This window comes from Falco rusticolus, chromosome 11 (genome assembly GCF_015220075.1).
Source record: "Falco rusticolus isolate bFalRus1 chromosome 11, bFalRus1.pri, whole genome shotgun sequence".
Lineage (NCBI taxonomy): Eukaryota > Metazoa > Chordata > Aves > Falconiformes > Falconidae > Falco > Falco rusticolus.
This window is the reverse complement of record NC_051197.1, coordinates 24,120,851-24,135,804: the sequence shown is the minus strand read 5'-3', so window position 1 is coordinate 24,135,804 and position 14,954 is coordinate 24,120,851. Positions and strand designations below refer to the sequence as shown.

Below are 14,954 nucleotides of genomic sequence, written 5' to 3'. Positions count from 1 at the left end.
TACACTACGATTCCTTGAGACTGTTAAGTAGATATACCACTGCATAAAGGAAAAAAACCTCAAAACTTTAAACAGACTAAAGCAAAGGATATTTTTAAATGTGTTTTTTTTTTTTTCAGTGAGAGAATAATAGAAGAAATTACTTGATGTAGTGGGGAATAATCAGAAGAATTTTTTAAAACCTTTTTCTATCAAGAATAAGATCAGACACCCTGGAGTCAAAGCAGATTTTCCAACTTAAAACTGCTAATAACCCTCTCCATCTCTTTCATATTGCCAATCTTCAAAAGATTGGATCTCTAATCCAATTTAATTTCACCACCTAATATGGATCAAAAAAGATATTTCTGTGATGATATTATTTGATAATGAAGTATTAAACATCTGATAATTCTAAAGGTTTCACAGTGGTATATTTTGGAATGAAGTCTCACAAACTATTAGGAAATTGCATGAATGCACAATGTGTAATGAATTTACTTTTACTGTATACTGTAACTTTACTGCTGTCCTTCCCTATACCTTTTTGTGTTCTTAAGAATGTCAGACTGAATTACAAGTAGAATTTTACAGGATACCAGAATCTATACAATTTTAAGCCAGGAAGTGAAAGACTTCTATTAATAAACTTTACAATATCTCTCCAAGGTAAGAAAATACTATGCACAGTTTACAGACTGCCTAATTGAGACATAGGTACTAAATGATAGTTTAACCTTAAACAATGACTCAACGGCCAAAAAGAGCAACTGAGTTATACAACAAAGAGCCTCCAAGCTATCTTTTTTTTCATTGTACAAGGTATTAAAACCCTTATTTCAATTGCCATGTATTTTCTTTTCTAAAAAGCAAAAACCTAATTGAAAATAAAAAGTCAATTTATTAGACTAGTCAAAGAGATTTCATAGGAACCATTCCCTATACAAACATAGTTTCTGTGCATGACCAAACCGAGTTCCGCAGGTCTTTAAATCTTGTTGGGGACAAAATCCTATTAAAATATTTGACCAGGTGTATATATACTTTAAAATACATTTTCTATCCATGTAAAGGTTGGTAATATTATAACACTTATTTAAAACCTGTTTGCAATCCAAACTGTGATTGAACTAGCAACTCTCAGGCTGTCTTACTTGCATACACTGCTGTTAGTGCTTCGCTGTTACAACAGATGAATAACAATGGTAAAATTGTACATACAGCTCCCTATTTCTACTACTCATAAACCAAAATAAATACAAAGAAAAGCTAATTGCTATTGTATCCCAAAACCTGAAAAATAAAGCTCAAACAGAACAGAACCTTTCCAGTAACTTGAAATACCTGAAAATGTCTGGGTTGCCAGTTTGCAAGGACGCTTGCATACACTTTCTAGTTATTAAGTAAACAACATAGCCAACCTGCTGTTAGCTACCAATGTGCTGTCAAGGCCACATCCTGCAAAACTTGAAATGTGTAGCCAAGACTCAAGTTTAAGTCATTAGTCAGGTATCAGCATATAACGGTGTAGTATTTTCTGGAAACTAAAACAGATTGAATTGTGGTCTAATGTAGTTAACAAATCTTCTTTAGCCTCCCTACCACCTGAATCACCCTCCCTCTGTCCAGCTCCCGGCACAGGAGGCACACTAGCGTTTTCATACAGCAGCCCCCTGGGATGCACAACAGCTGTGACCAGGAAGGGCCACAGGACAGCTGGAGAAAGGCTTTCCTTCCTGCTGTGCTGGGCACGCAGATGCCAGCTCTTCAAGACACAAATCTCGCCCCAGTGTGGAAAATACTTAATGAAATCTTGCAAAAGACGTCGATTTTTTTTTTTTTTTTTTTTTTTTTTTTTTTTTTTGGTAGCCTCTCCCTTACTCACCCCAGCAGAGCTCTTCCACTGCCTGTCACAGCCGGTGCAACTGTGTTAGTTCCCCCTAAGGAGAGTAACAGTCGCCTGCAGACACAGGAGCTGGCCCGGGTCCCACAGAACCTGCAAGAAACAGCACGAGGCGCAGTGAGGTGTTTTGGTGTGAAAACTAAGGACACCCCTTCCTGCTCATCACCCGTTACTGCCACAGAGGGAGGCTGGCAGGGGCAGAGATACGTAAAACAGGTGGCCCGCTGGCTGTGCGTGTGATGCCGATCAAGGGTCTGGCATTACCGAGGATGGGAAGCCATCCTCCTGCGTTAAAAGATATAAATAAATGTGCTGCCGCGCGGCCGCGGGGAGCTGCCGCCGGGGCGGGGGGACTCAGGGTGGCCGCTTCCCCGGGGCTCCCTCGGGCAGGGCTGGCTCGGGGGTCCTGCAGGCGCCTGAGGCCGGGCCGGGGGAGGCCGCGGCCCCTTCCCTCCGGCGCCCCGCCGCGCTCTGCCCGCGGAGGGGACGCGGCGGTGGGTCAGCCTTCGGGGGAGCCCGCGGGCAGCGGCGAGGAGGCGGCTGGGGCGGGCGGGCAGCGGGGCCTGAGGGAATGGCTGTCGGAGGGGCGGCCCCTGGGCGAGGGCCGGGGCCGGGCCGGGGCCTGGCTGGCGCTGCGCTGGCGCGGCGGGGCTGGGGCGGCGGCGGGCTGCCGGGTGCGGGGCCCGAGCAGGGCCGGGCGGGCAGCGGGAGGCGCGGCGTCTCCTCAGCCGGGTGCTGGTGAGGGGAGCCCAGCGGGCTCGCTTTGCCCCTGAGGCGGCGGACGGCTGGCCTGAACATTGAGCCTATTTCCTGGTTGTGTACATATATTTGTATTTGTAGTTACGTGTGAGAGACAGTACGGGGCGGTGCAGCTACCGGCAGGCGTGCCCTGCTGCCGGGTGCTGGAGCTGGAGCTGGCGCCTCAGCGCCGCGGGCAGCCCCGGGCCGCCTCCCGCCCGGGCGGCCCCGCCACGCCGCGCTCGCCCTTCGCTGGGGCCCGGGCCCGAGTGGGGAGGGGGCCTGTGAGCTGCTGTGTGTGCTCCGGCGTAGTGCTTAGTGAGGCGTGGGAGGGCTGGAGGTGCGCTAATGGTTCTGACGCCATGTGGCATTAATGTTGGTTTACTTAAAAATGCAGGCGCTAGTACCAAGGCTTAGCTGGTAGTGAAGTTGAAGCCTAGCAGACCACCTCCTCTTCCACAACGCAGTAATTTATCAGGTATTTCCTGCTGGTTGTTACATAGTAGAAGTTGTATTGAGCCATACATACAGAAACCTAGATACAAAATTATCTGAATTGGAAGGTAAAACGAACGATAGACATGAGACAAGACAGCAGGCGCCTGAGTGAGAAATTATTTTTCTGCTCTTGTCAGAAAAGCTAAGGAAGATTAAGTATGTTGCAGTTGTGTAAACACTATGTAGGTGTGCTGGGTGAAGAGTGACAGATTAAAAAAACTTGGTTTTTTATGATTGTATGTGGTTTCTAATTGTTTATAAAGAGGTTATTTACATTGCTATATGTGGGGGGAGCAGCTAGTGCCTAGTTTTGCTAATTCCTGTATTTGTGTCATTCTCTGAACAGAACTGGGATTGCATCTACCCCTGCTTAATAGTGAATTGAATGCCAGTGAAAACTGCAAACTCTGTAATTTGATATGTTATAAAGTACTTCAGAAAGTAAGAGTTAACTTTTTATTTTAGCATTGACAAAATATCATGGATAAGAACTTTCAAGAAGAACAGTTTACAGGAATTGCTGAATTTACACCCCCTTTGTACAAACAACGCTACCAGTTCATTAAAGATTTAGTGGGGAAATACAAACCTAAGAAGGTTAGTATGTTTTGCCTTTTTATGTTACACATTTGCAGAACAGTTACCATTAGGTATCTCAGGAAGACAGGAAATGTGTAGATAACCTGCTAACCTAATTATGAAACAACAGTAGTGGAAGAGCTATTGTGAAAACTAAATTGCCGTAGCAGACACTTGATGATCATGTTTTGTTTTTCAGGGTGACATATAACTAATGTTAATCGATGGGAAGGGGGGAAAATATAAAAAAATGCCTTAGCTTTTTTTGGCGAATAGGTGGCATTCTGGTTTTAGTTTAATGCTGAGGGTTTTGCTTCAAGCAGCTTTCATCATAGTTTGGTTTTGCTTTCTAGAGCCAATAGTTCCGTATACGATATCGGGTTTTCCTCATCATTCACATGGATGTTTTCAGATGAGAAGTGACATTAAGAGTATGGGATTATGTGATGCTAACTATCCTCCACTTTCTTCAGCTCTTGTCACCCCCTCCTGTTTTTTCCTCCCCCCACCCTCCCCATATACCAGGGCTCTTGTTTCGATACTCATTTTGAAAAGTTAAATTCTTTCGGTAATGTTGTGTAGTAATTGCTGTTTTCTAATATGCCCTCCCCCTAGCACCTCCTCCCAAAATCTGGAAAGTTGAGAAATACCTGTTTTCAGTGTTTAACTCTGAAACTGATGTTAATGTCTTAGGGAGCATGCAAAACATTGATGAGAAATGCACCAGCACTGTGCTCACATAATGATACTTCTGATAGCTAATAAAAATCTAATCTGGTCTATGATGTTGTGGAACTGTAATCGGCTTTTAAAGAGAACATACTCAGGAGTGTTGCATCTGTATTTAAAGGTTTGACTTTTCTGATTTAAGATGTAAAATGGGGTGCGGGGTGTAAACTTCCTGTTTACCTGCAGGGTAGAGGTAAACTGAATAGAAACAGTTCAGGATTTTCACACTGAGAGCAGAGCAGTGTGCTTCAACCTTGCCTTAGCCAGGGAAAGAACAGTGGGGTTTGGTTTGTGTACTCAGCTACCTCTTAAGCTTACAGGAAAGAATATCTATTATATATTTGACTTTGTGGTCTGAATATCCCCAGCCTTCCCCACTTAAACATTAGACTTAGCCTGTAAACTTGTTTTATGCAGATGCTTTGCTGCTAACCTGGCTGCTGGTGAGCCTAATCTCTGTTTTGGATGGAGAGTAGTCTAGTGAAAAGCAGTGGTGAATGTGAAAATGGCTACAGCTTTAATAATTAAAATAATATCTTACTGTTGTTTATGTGGAAGACATTCTCTGGATTCAGTGGGATGTTCTACATGTAGTTGTTTATAGCTGTAATAGTAAAAGGTTAATCCATTTAAAACATTTTGTAGGATCTTCATATATGTTTTTAAAAGAATTTTCAAGTCCATGTCTGCCCTACTTGCAACTGTAAATTTTAGTTAAGATTGCAAAATGCTTTATTATTAAAAATTTATTTTGCCATAAATATGGAATTCTTATTTTATTAAAGTTTCTGAAATTACTTGGAAATATGCAGCATTTACACATTGTTTAATATCTAATTTACAGGTGGCAGATTTAGGATGTGCTGACTGCACACTTCTCTGGATGCTGAAATCCTGTAGTTGCATTGAGGTGTTAGCTGGGCTAGATATCTGTGCAAGCGTAATGAAAGAGAAAATGTAAGTTCTTGCTTTGTGTTAATTTCAGGTTTGCGTTTGGCTTGGCCTAGTAACACGTTACATCATTTCTTAAAAAGAATTTCAAAATGAAGGTAAATGCGGAAATACGAGCTTGGCAAATGAAGAGCTAGCTGTTGTGAATCAGTTAAGTTGCACCTGTGTCTGTGGGCTACTGGGCTGTGGATGCCCTTAACTTCACCTAATGTAGCAAAGGTCCGAGTCATGGAATGGCCCTGAAAGTGTGTACATCTAAGAAATACACTGTTTGTAAAGGTACTAATACATTGTATTAATAATATCTGTTTATGGAAATACATGACGTTGCTGTGGTATGCAAATCTGATCTTTTTGAATTGCACATGTAACTCTTTTTAGTCACCAGGGTGGGGACTTCATGCTTGCTAACATTTTTTAAATGGGAAGCTTAGCTCAGTGTTTTGTGTCTCGCTTAGAAGGCTCTAAAATAAATAGTTTATGTGACTTTTGAAGCATGGGCCAGACTGGTGAGGAACACCCAACGTTTCTGTCTTAGAAGCTGATTATTGTGGTTTCAATGAGTATGTAGGATCTAGATGCTGATGTTATGACTTGTGCTTTCTCAAGAATAAATAAAAGTAGCCTTTTATTATATTTAATGCTTATCATGTGCTTTGTCTGATGCAGTATTTCGGAATGAAATTTGAACATATCTTTTAGTTCTCAGTGTATTTTTTTTGGAAAAAATAGGTTAATATGCTTGCCTAATAACTTCCCCAAAACCCTTGCAAAGTGTGTGTAAGCTAGAATTACTATGTGTCTAGACTTGAGCTACTATCTGAATTTACAAGCAGCTTTCCAAGTGGCTTGAGAGTATAGTGGAATTTTTTGTAAATATGAAAGACAACTGTTGGATTAATTCCTCTGCTTTTTCTGTCCTATTGTAGATAGTCATAACAGTGTTTGTATTAGAAATTAATTTTTTTATCCCTGTAAAATAGTTACCTTGTAAATCTCAAAAAGGTTAACTCTGTAGGGTGTTAGCTAGTTCAGTTGCATGCACAATTTGTTCTGTCCTAAGGTCCTTTCTATAACATAATTTTTTAAATACTTTTGTAGGCATAGGTTGTCTCCTCTTCCCGCTGATTATTTGAAACCATCTGAAAGATCCCTAACTGTTACCTTGCATCATGGTTCAGTTGCCCAGAAAGATCCTTGCATGCTTGGTTTTGACTTGGTAACGTGTATTGAACTGTGAGTATTAGGCCAATGTACTACACTTCTCTAAGTTCGTTAGGGTTCGGTTTGGAATTATGTCCATACTTTAAATAGACTGGAGGAAACTGTTCAAGCAGAAGAAAGTGGCATGTAAATTGTGCTTGAATTAACCATACTAAGAAATTAAAAGCTTGCTAGGTTATGGTGGAAAAAGGATATTGATGAAAAAGTACAAAATGCAGTAAGAGATTCTCTCAGACAAAATCTCTAAGCTGCTACTCAACTACAGTGCCAGGGCTAATATTGCAGAGCTAGGCTTAAAGTTACAGGGTACAGGCACGGGTTTGGTTTGGGTATTTTTTTACTGGTTAAGAAGATTAAAACACAGAAACATTTTTTTAAAGACATACATAAACTTATCCTTTACAGAATAGAGCACCTGGAAGAACCAGAACTAAAGAAGTTCCCTGAAGTGGTGTTTGGTTTCATGGCTCCAAGCATAGTTGTGATCAGTACTCCAAATTCTGAGTTTAACCGTTTGCTTCCAGGAGTGATGTTATTCAGGCATCCAGACCACAAATTTGAATGGAACCAAGTGCAGTTTCAAAGCTGGTAAGCTTACTGAGCATCGTATGCAGGCAGCTTGGAGTGTTCAGTAATGTGTGAAAGGAACAGCTATATCTTTTCAGAATGGCTTGTGTATGTGGTTTGGTGTCAGTGGAGTTCCACACCTACTGGTCTGGTGAAAATTTCTTTGCTGTTATCAATAGTTAAGCATGCTCCGTGGATTTTGCATGTTGTGAAGGTTTTTAGGTTAGCTTGCTTTTACTGTAACTGCTCTGCAAAAAATATCTAAAACTTTTACTTTCCTTTTTATATATCTTTATTTGCATTAATGCATTTGAAGTGTAAGATATTAATTAACCTTTTTCACATAATAATACCCTGCTATAGAAATGCTTCACACAAACCTAAGAAATCTGCTCACTATGTATGGTGCGTCATCAAAGCACTCAATTAGTCCAGACCTCTCTGTAAGAGTATGCAAGCAGATTTATCAAATAATCAGAGTAGCAGAACATGTTGAAAAAGGGGTAGTTTAATGGATCATGGCACAATGAAAGATTTTATGCAGAACATATGTACATGACAGAAGGTTGCGTGAGATGTATCTTACTCTAATACCATTAGATCTAATAAAAACAAAAGGGAGAGTGGGATGTATATCCTGTGATAACAGTCAACTGTCAGGCAGTTGTGGAAGAAAATACATGGCACAGTAAAGGATGCCATGCCTCAATAGCCAGCTCTTGGTCAGAAACTGAATCCTGGAAAACTTGCCCCTTGAATTAGGTTGTTTCTGCCACAGAGTTTAAAGTATGCAGTGATTTTCGAGTATATAGTTTTGAAAAGCTTGGAGCATTTATTTTTTCCTACGTAATGATACTAAAACCAGCCTGCATTATTGAGGATGAATACCTTAGACACCATTTATATGACTTAAAGTAAATTTAGATTCTGCTTTTGGATAGAAGTGAATTAAAAATATTTATATTGCTGACAGAGTGATATTTTTTGGAGCTGCAAACATGAGAGAGGAGAGGGTCTTTACATTTGTGTTGTGAAATATAAATACTGTGATAGTCTCTAAAATACATGAGATATTAATTTAGTTTACTACTGCTTCATGGAGAATGTTGCAGGTAAGTAGTGCCGTGTTAGTTCCCTGCCCCATCACTTCTTTCACCTTTAACCTTGGTGAGGTAGATTTTATACACTTACAGCAAACCTCAGGGGTTTTTTTTCTAGTAACTGGTCTATTGTGGTTTTGGGGGGTGTATGTTTTTTATGGGTTCTTCTCAAAAAATTTTGCTCTCTAACATTGGTAGGTTTTAGCTCACTTTCTATGCATTTAAGACAGTAACCAACTGTGAACATGTGTTTCAATTTTAGAGATAACAATAATGTTTGGTTGCCTAAATTACCGATACTAAATGATTCGGACTGTGGTAAGGATATGATTACAGCTCAGATTCAGCAAGTTTTGACAGTGCTTATCTTCAGGCATGTGGGTATTATTAGAGAAACTATCAGGCCTAGGGTCTTGCTTCTGTTGGAGAATGCATTTTTATCACATTAAAAGATGAATATTTAGTATGATTGGGATAATTTGCCTTTCTTAGGGCTCTAGAGACTGCTAGACGTTATGATTACTCAGTGGAATTTACTGGTGTAGGGCACCCGCCAACAGGAATGGAGAATGTTGGGTTTTGTACCCAAATAGGTGTGTTTCTTAGAAAATATCCTCAAACCAGTGAATCTGCTCAATCTGAGAAACCCACTCAAGCAGTTTACAAAACGGTAAGTACTATTTTCTTCCTTTAGAAGGATGAATAAAGAGTAAAATATTCTATGATTTGCCTGTGTAGGTGTTTTTACTGTGGTCTACCATTGCTATCCAGTCCTAGGTGTGATTAACACACACTGTCAGATCAAAGGAGTCTAAGTCCATGATAAAGGCCTCTACGTTTTAGATGATTTGCAGTCCCTGTTTCCAGATGACAGTTCAGAAGTAGTTTAGAATCTCTGTAGCTGTGAAACTGTCACCAGAGCCTCATGAGGAGTAATGTGAAAAGTAAGAGAATGGTTAGAAATAATTAAAGCATTGCAGGTCTACACCTTGCCTGATCTGCAAGTATAGCTTGCAGACTCAAGCCTTATTTTTTTTGAAGTTCCATTAACTTACTTAATTGCCATTGTACTTGTAATACTTAAGTGACATTGTCTAGGTTTTTGTTACCTGAAAATGTTTAAACTAATAAGCAAGACAGGACTGAATCAAAAATTATGTTCTCATTTTAGAAGTTCTTTTTGACAGGCAAATGTTAAAATCTGAGCCAGTGGTAATGATAAACATTGTATTTGTTCTTCTGTGTTGTAAAGGTCTTCAAAGCAGTGTATCCAAGTCTTAAAGATGAGAAGTACCTGCAGAATGCAGTGGTCAGCGAAGTTATTTTCACAGCACAAATCATTAAGCAAAGTCTGCTGAACCATTTAATGTCAGAACATGATCCTACCGAGAGAAAATCCAAATTCCGACCCTCGATGAGCTGTTTTTCAGAAGGTCTTGGAAAACTAGTTGCTGGAAAAAGCATGGAACCATTTGTTAATGGAAATGTGGTTTATATACCTCTTACAACAATCTTTTCTTTTCCCAAAGTTAAAAATCTTTGTGGTACCTTTGAGAAGTTATGCAGGCTTATTGCTGGCAAGGTCACGCTGAGCAGTGATGGTTCTACTGTGATGTTCAGTACTGAACATGAAAATTAAGAGAATTGGATCACAGATTTCTTATACAAAGTTCAGGTAAAGTAATGAAAGTATTTTCTTAGTAGCTGTCAGATGGTGTGTTCTGTTATGCTAATGAGAACCACAAGATCTCACAATTTACCCATCAGCACCTCTCTGATTCAGTGAACGTGAGTGCTGACAAAGACTGCAGTAACTCATAAGGTTTTGAAGTAGAGTATCGGGGCTAAAAGGAAAGAATTTAATTCCTGTGAAGAAAAACTTAAAGAATTTCTGTTTGTTTTCTATTACTATATTGTAGCTATTGTTACTAGATTGTTTTTGGTAATCGTTTGTTAGCTCCAAGGGTAGTTGAAGATAACACAGAACTGTGGTGTTATGCTGAATAATCTGAGTCAGACCTGGGTTTAGGACAAGTTTTTTTTTTCTTAAGAAGATAAAATGTATAGATACCTTTTTCAAGATGAGCACGTACTCCATCTTCAGGAAAACCAAATCTTGTTCCAGATAAACTGGAATATGCCACAAACATTTATAGCTCAGTAAATCCAATACTGGGGAAGAGTGCCATGATGTTGATACAATATGAGAAAAAAAAAAGGTAGATTTAGCCCTATTGTTTTATCCAGTTTCTTGATAACTGCTGCTTGGGGAATAACTTGCATCCTGTAACTTTCCAAAAGCTGAATTTAATTAATTTGAAACTGGTATCTTTGACTATTCTGGGGGTTTTTTTGTGGGGTGAAAAATAAAGTCTGTCATTGTGAATGCTAACCTGGCCCCAGTGTACAAAAAAATGTCTGCGTTTTCACGTGCAGCTGTTGTCCAAAAAATCTTGACAGCACATTCAGCAGAAAGTAAAAGCAGAGGTGTTACAGATAGTAGAGCTTACTGGCTTGGCCAAGATGCCTTTTGCCTAAGTAGAGCTGAATTGTAGGTGTAAATGCACAGTAAGCAAATACTAGACGATGGACTTATAAAGACACAGATTTTGAAGGATGGACAAGACTGGCCTGTTGATACAGGATTAATGAGGCAACACACTGGAGTTAAGTTTATTTGCGTACCCGAATTTTTTATAACCAATAATTTTAATATCTCAACTGAGTATTTGTTTTAAGTGAAGAGATGCTTAATTAAAAGGCCTCATTTGGTGCATGTTTTGCAATGTCATTGGCAGCTTTGAATGAGCTAGTATTATCAGAACCAACTTGTGTGAAACATGAAAGTTCACAAGTTTCTGCAAGTAAGAAATTCTGTGTAAGGCCTGACAGTTTCTTAGAGAAGATGACTGCATTCTACTGTCTAAATTTTTGAAATTAATTTGAACTGATTAGGGTGAAAGATCAGACATAAAGGGGAGAGGCAACTGTAATTCTCTGAATTGAGAAATGGTACAGGATCTATAACAGGCTGAGCTTCAGGGAAAGAAGAATGATCTGCAGTGCTCTGTCGTACTGAATGATTAACATATGCTTAATGAGCTTTGTCTTTTGTGGGAGATTTTTCTCCTACCACAAATAGACATGGATTATTAAAATCTAATACATTTAGAATTAATTTTCAGAATTAATGTAATTAAATTTCACCTTTAATCAATATTAAAAATGGTTTCTTTTTTTTTTTTTTTTTAGATTGTGATATGAACTTGCCATAGTTGGTATGTTACAATATACGTACAATTAAAAATTGGTAAATATTCTTTGGACAGTAATAAGCATAGCTGTTTGAGAATGGCATTGGGTTGTTATGAAAAGATACCTCTGCAGTTCACTGTACAATTTACTATAGTTAGAAAAATTTTTTGGACCACAGAACTTCTCCCTGGGTTGTTTCCTCTTGCAATGTTGTATCTTTAGTGTACTTTATAGCATAATCACTTTAAAATAAGGAAAAGGGAAAAGAAGGTGGACCTGTTGGATCTGGAGTTATATTTGCCTTGAATTTTGTATTCAGGTAACATCTAATTACAGGAATGCCTCATGAACAGACAAGATTGTATATGAATACATGCTTGTTTTTCCTCAAAACATTATACCCTTAAGGCTTCATAGCTACATTTGGAAAAAGGTTTATGTGGATATTGGGTGGACAAATGTCAAGGAGCCTAAATGGTAATTCATTTTTAGGAGGTTCATGGATCCATTGTAAGAAAGTTTAATCTTTAATGATAGCTAGGGCAAATATCAATTCTTACATTCTTGCTTACGCCTTTTCCTGAGGAAAATCTTAAGTCAGACTACAGATGTTTGGCCCTACATGTTCAGTGTTCCTTGGTATGTATATGTGTACTGAAACTGAAGAAGCTGTTACATATCACATACAGAAGTACTGTTCAGAATATGTACATTTTACTGGACTGCTAGCTTTTAGTAACACAGACTGCTGGTTTGTATGTCAGGTTTCTACTGGCTGAAAGCAATTTTAATTAAGGTTTTCTTTAAAGTACTGAAGTAACCATCTTTTCGGGAGCAGTTAAACACTTTGTCAGGGTTCATTGTGCATAGCTTTTCATTATCGGGTTGGTCTTTTGATTAAACTATTATGCATATTGCATCCCACTTGACTTTGGTCAGTTTCAAACTGCAGGTTTAATTCTGTTGTCTCAAAAGAGGATGCTGAAAGGACGTTTGCGTGCATGTGGCAGTATCACTGACCAGGAGATGGCACACGTGTGTCAAAACAGATCAACCTTGGGTTGTTCAAAGCGATAAAATCCAAATATTGTTTTAAAAATACCCCCAAAACCCCCACCAGAACCTAACCACCACCACCAACAAAACCCAGTGCAATAGCTTGCATCTAAGGGATAGCTACTGAGTGAGTTCGTAGGGATTGATTATGGTCAGAATAGAATGTTTCTGGTCAGTGTTTTGAATTAATAATAACACAAGTGAGGAAGCGGTATAAATAAATCTTAAAACGATCCCCTCCCTTATCTTAATAAATCAAAAATAACTGCCTTATTGTGAGAGCTGGAAGAGTTATCTGCCTGTCTCCCCAGAGATGTCTCGGACAAAGAGATCTCACAGCTAATAAACTTGTGATGTGTTTCAGTCCAGTCTCTTGTGGATTTCTGTGGTCATAGGCTCTATTCCATGCTTGTTATCGTTATGTTGATAAATGAGGTTTGGATCATTCAGTTACAGCTGTTGTGTCACTCATAATGGTTAGTTGTTGGGACTTTTTTGGTTTTCTACTTAAACTTCTTTTTAAACTGAGTAGAAGAAACATAGGAAGGGGCTTCTGAAATAACAGCAAAATTCTTATGCAAAAGTCCTTTGCGCTTTCTTCCCTATTCAGAAAAAAACCCAGATTTTAATGCAGTCCTGTGTGCAAACAGTTCACTGGGAACGCCCCCAAAATAAAATGCACTGACATTAGCATACATACAAATGAAGATATTGGGGAAGCATAAGTAGATCATAAGAGAAGGCAATTGAAAAAAACCCCAAAACCTAGTGCTGCCTTTACAAGTTTATCAACCATTTGAGTTGTGATTGGAAGGGCAGTATATACAACCCTGAACTCGGGCAAAGATTTGCTATTGTGTGCTTTCACAAAAAAAAACCCAAAACCACAACCAACCACCAACAAATCCATCCAGTAAGTTAATAATTTCTAATCTTTAACAAGGAAGAAACAAAATTAAAATAGCCTGTCCCACAGAAATGTTAACAAATGTATTTAAAATGTGTTTGCCTTTCCCCTTCTTGTTGGCAGATCCCACTGAGGCCATACAGGCAAATAAATCAATGTGTCCCAGAAAGTCGTAGTAGTTTCTACACAACTACAACAGTAGTAAAGGCAGGAAGAGGAGCGCAGACAATATTCAGCAGTTTGTTGGGGAAGGAGGCAGAACTACTTATTTTGCCTTGAGAATTACTGAAAATATTTTTTTCCCATGCTAATCTTTGTCTCTTTGTTGTTTTCGCATGTTAGAAGGTCCACAAAATCCACCTGAGTGTTCAATGACAACATTCAAAGTTCTGGTACCTCACATCCCAGCTTCCCTCCGTCCCTCCCCCCCCCCCCCAGTAGTAAAGGAAAATCTTTTCCTGTACTACAGTAATGATTTTACTTTGGTATGTTACATACAAGTCTGCAACATTGGCTCATAGCCTTATTTTCATTCATGAGATGTTTTTTTCCTTCCAGATTAAAAAAGAACCATGTCTAAACAACATGTTTTCCTTACAACATGTATATCACTAAAACAGTATGAAAACACAGAACTAGAAAAAGAGAAGCACTTAAAAAAAAAATCCCCTAGTGATTGTATTTGCAGCTGCTGGTATTCAGTAAGGTGGCTATCATTATGAATTTTATCTATACACATGTGTAATTCATATTTCTGAGAGAACTCTCAACAGTGAGGTCCTTATTGTTTGCTGATGAGATTTGCATTTTATTCACGGAGAAAACTGTAGGTTCATAAAACCAGAAGAGAGATAACAACCCACAAAAGAAATTCTAGGATAGTCTGCTGAAATGTTGGAAAATTTGCCTTCCTCTTTGAACAGTTGAAAGACAGCTGAGATTAGTTATACATGGTACAGTTGCTTCTCTTAATCACTATACAATTAATTGATTATGGAACTGATCCGAGTGCCAAATAGTTTGTACTGTAATAAGCTGCAATTTTCACCAATCTAGACTTTTTTTATGTAAGAACAGATGCTTACTGCAGTACCAAACACTTGGTTACTTTCAGTGCATTGATGAGAAAAGAAATAGATACCCCAGGTAGTTTTGTTAGGAAAATAAGAAGGTAATTTACAAAGTTATACAAACTGTATGAAAAGTTTAAGTAGTAGTAAGTCTTTAACACTCAACTGAGGAGGATTGATTTTGTCATTTGCAAGGTGAGGAAGGACTGTACGTTGTGCCCTCACTTTCCCCAAATACTGCTAGTTGTGGAGTCGGCTTAATAATTAAGCTACCAATATGCACATTTTAAAATTGATTTTTCATTTGTGTAAGACTGATATAGTACTTTTCCTTCCAGGAGACAGATAAATAACCATGTACTAGTACAATGCGCCATTGAACGCTTCACGGACTGGAG

The 14,954-nt window shown here is 38.9% G+C and overlaps 1 protein-coding gene across 1 annotated transcript; it reads left to right on the top strand.

Annotated features, from left to right (window-relative positions):
* Nucleotides 1-1,865: 1,865 nt before the first annotated feature.
* Nucleotides 1,866-12,437, top strand: HENMT1 (HEN methyltransferase 1). Its single transcript, XM_037404230.1, has 8 exons — nt 1,866-2,376; nt 3,584-3,715; nt 4,391-4,547; nt 5,271-5,383; nt 6,479-6,613; nt 7,007-7,189; nt 8,761-8,938; nt 9,521-12,437. The coding sequence occupies exons 3-8, from the start codon at nt 4,416-4,418 to the stop codon at nt 9,905-9,907; spliced, it is 1,128 nt and encodes a 375-aa protein (XP_037260127.1). The 5' UTR covers nt 1,866-2,376; nt 3,584-3,715; nt 4,391-4,415; the 3' UTR covers nt 9,908-12,437.
* The last annotated feature ends 2,517 nt before the right edge of the window (nt 12,438-14,954 follow it).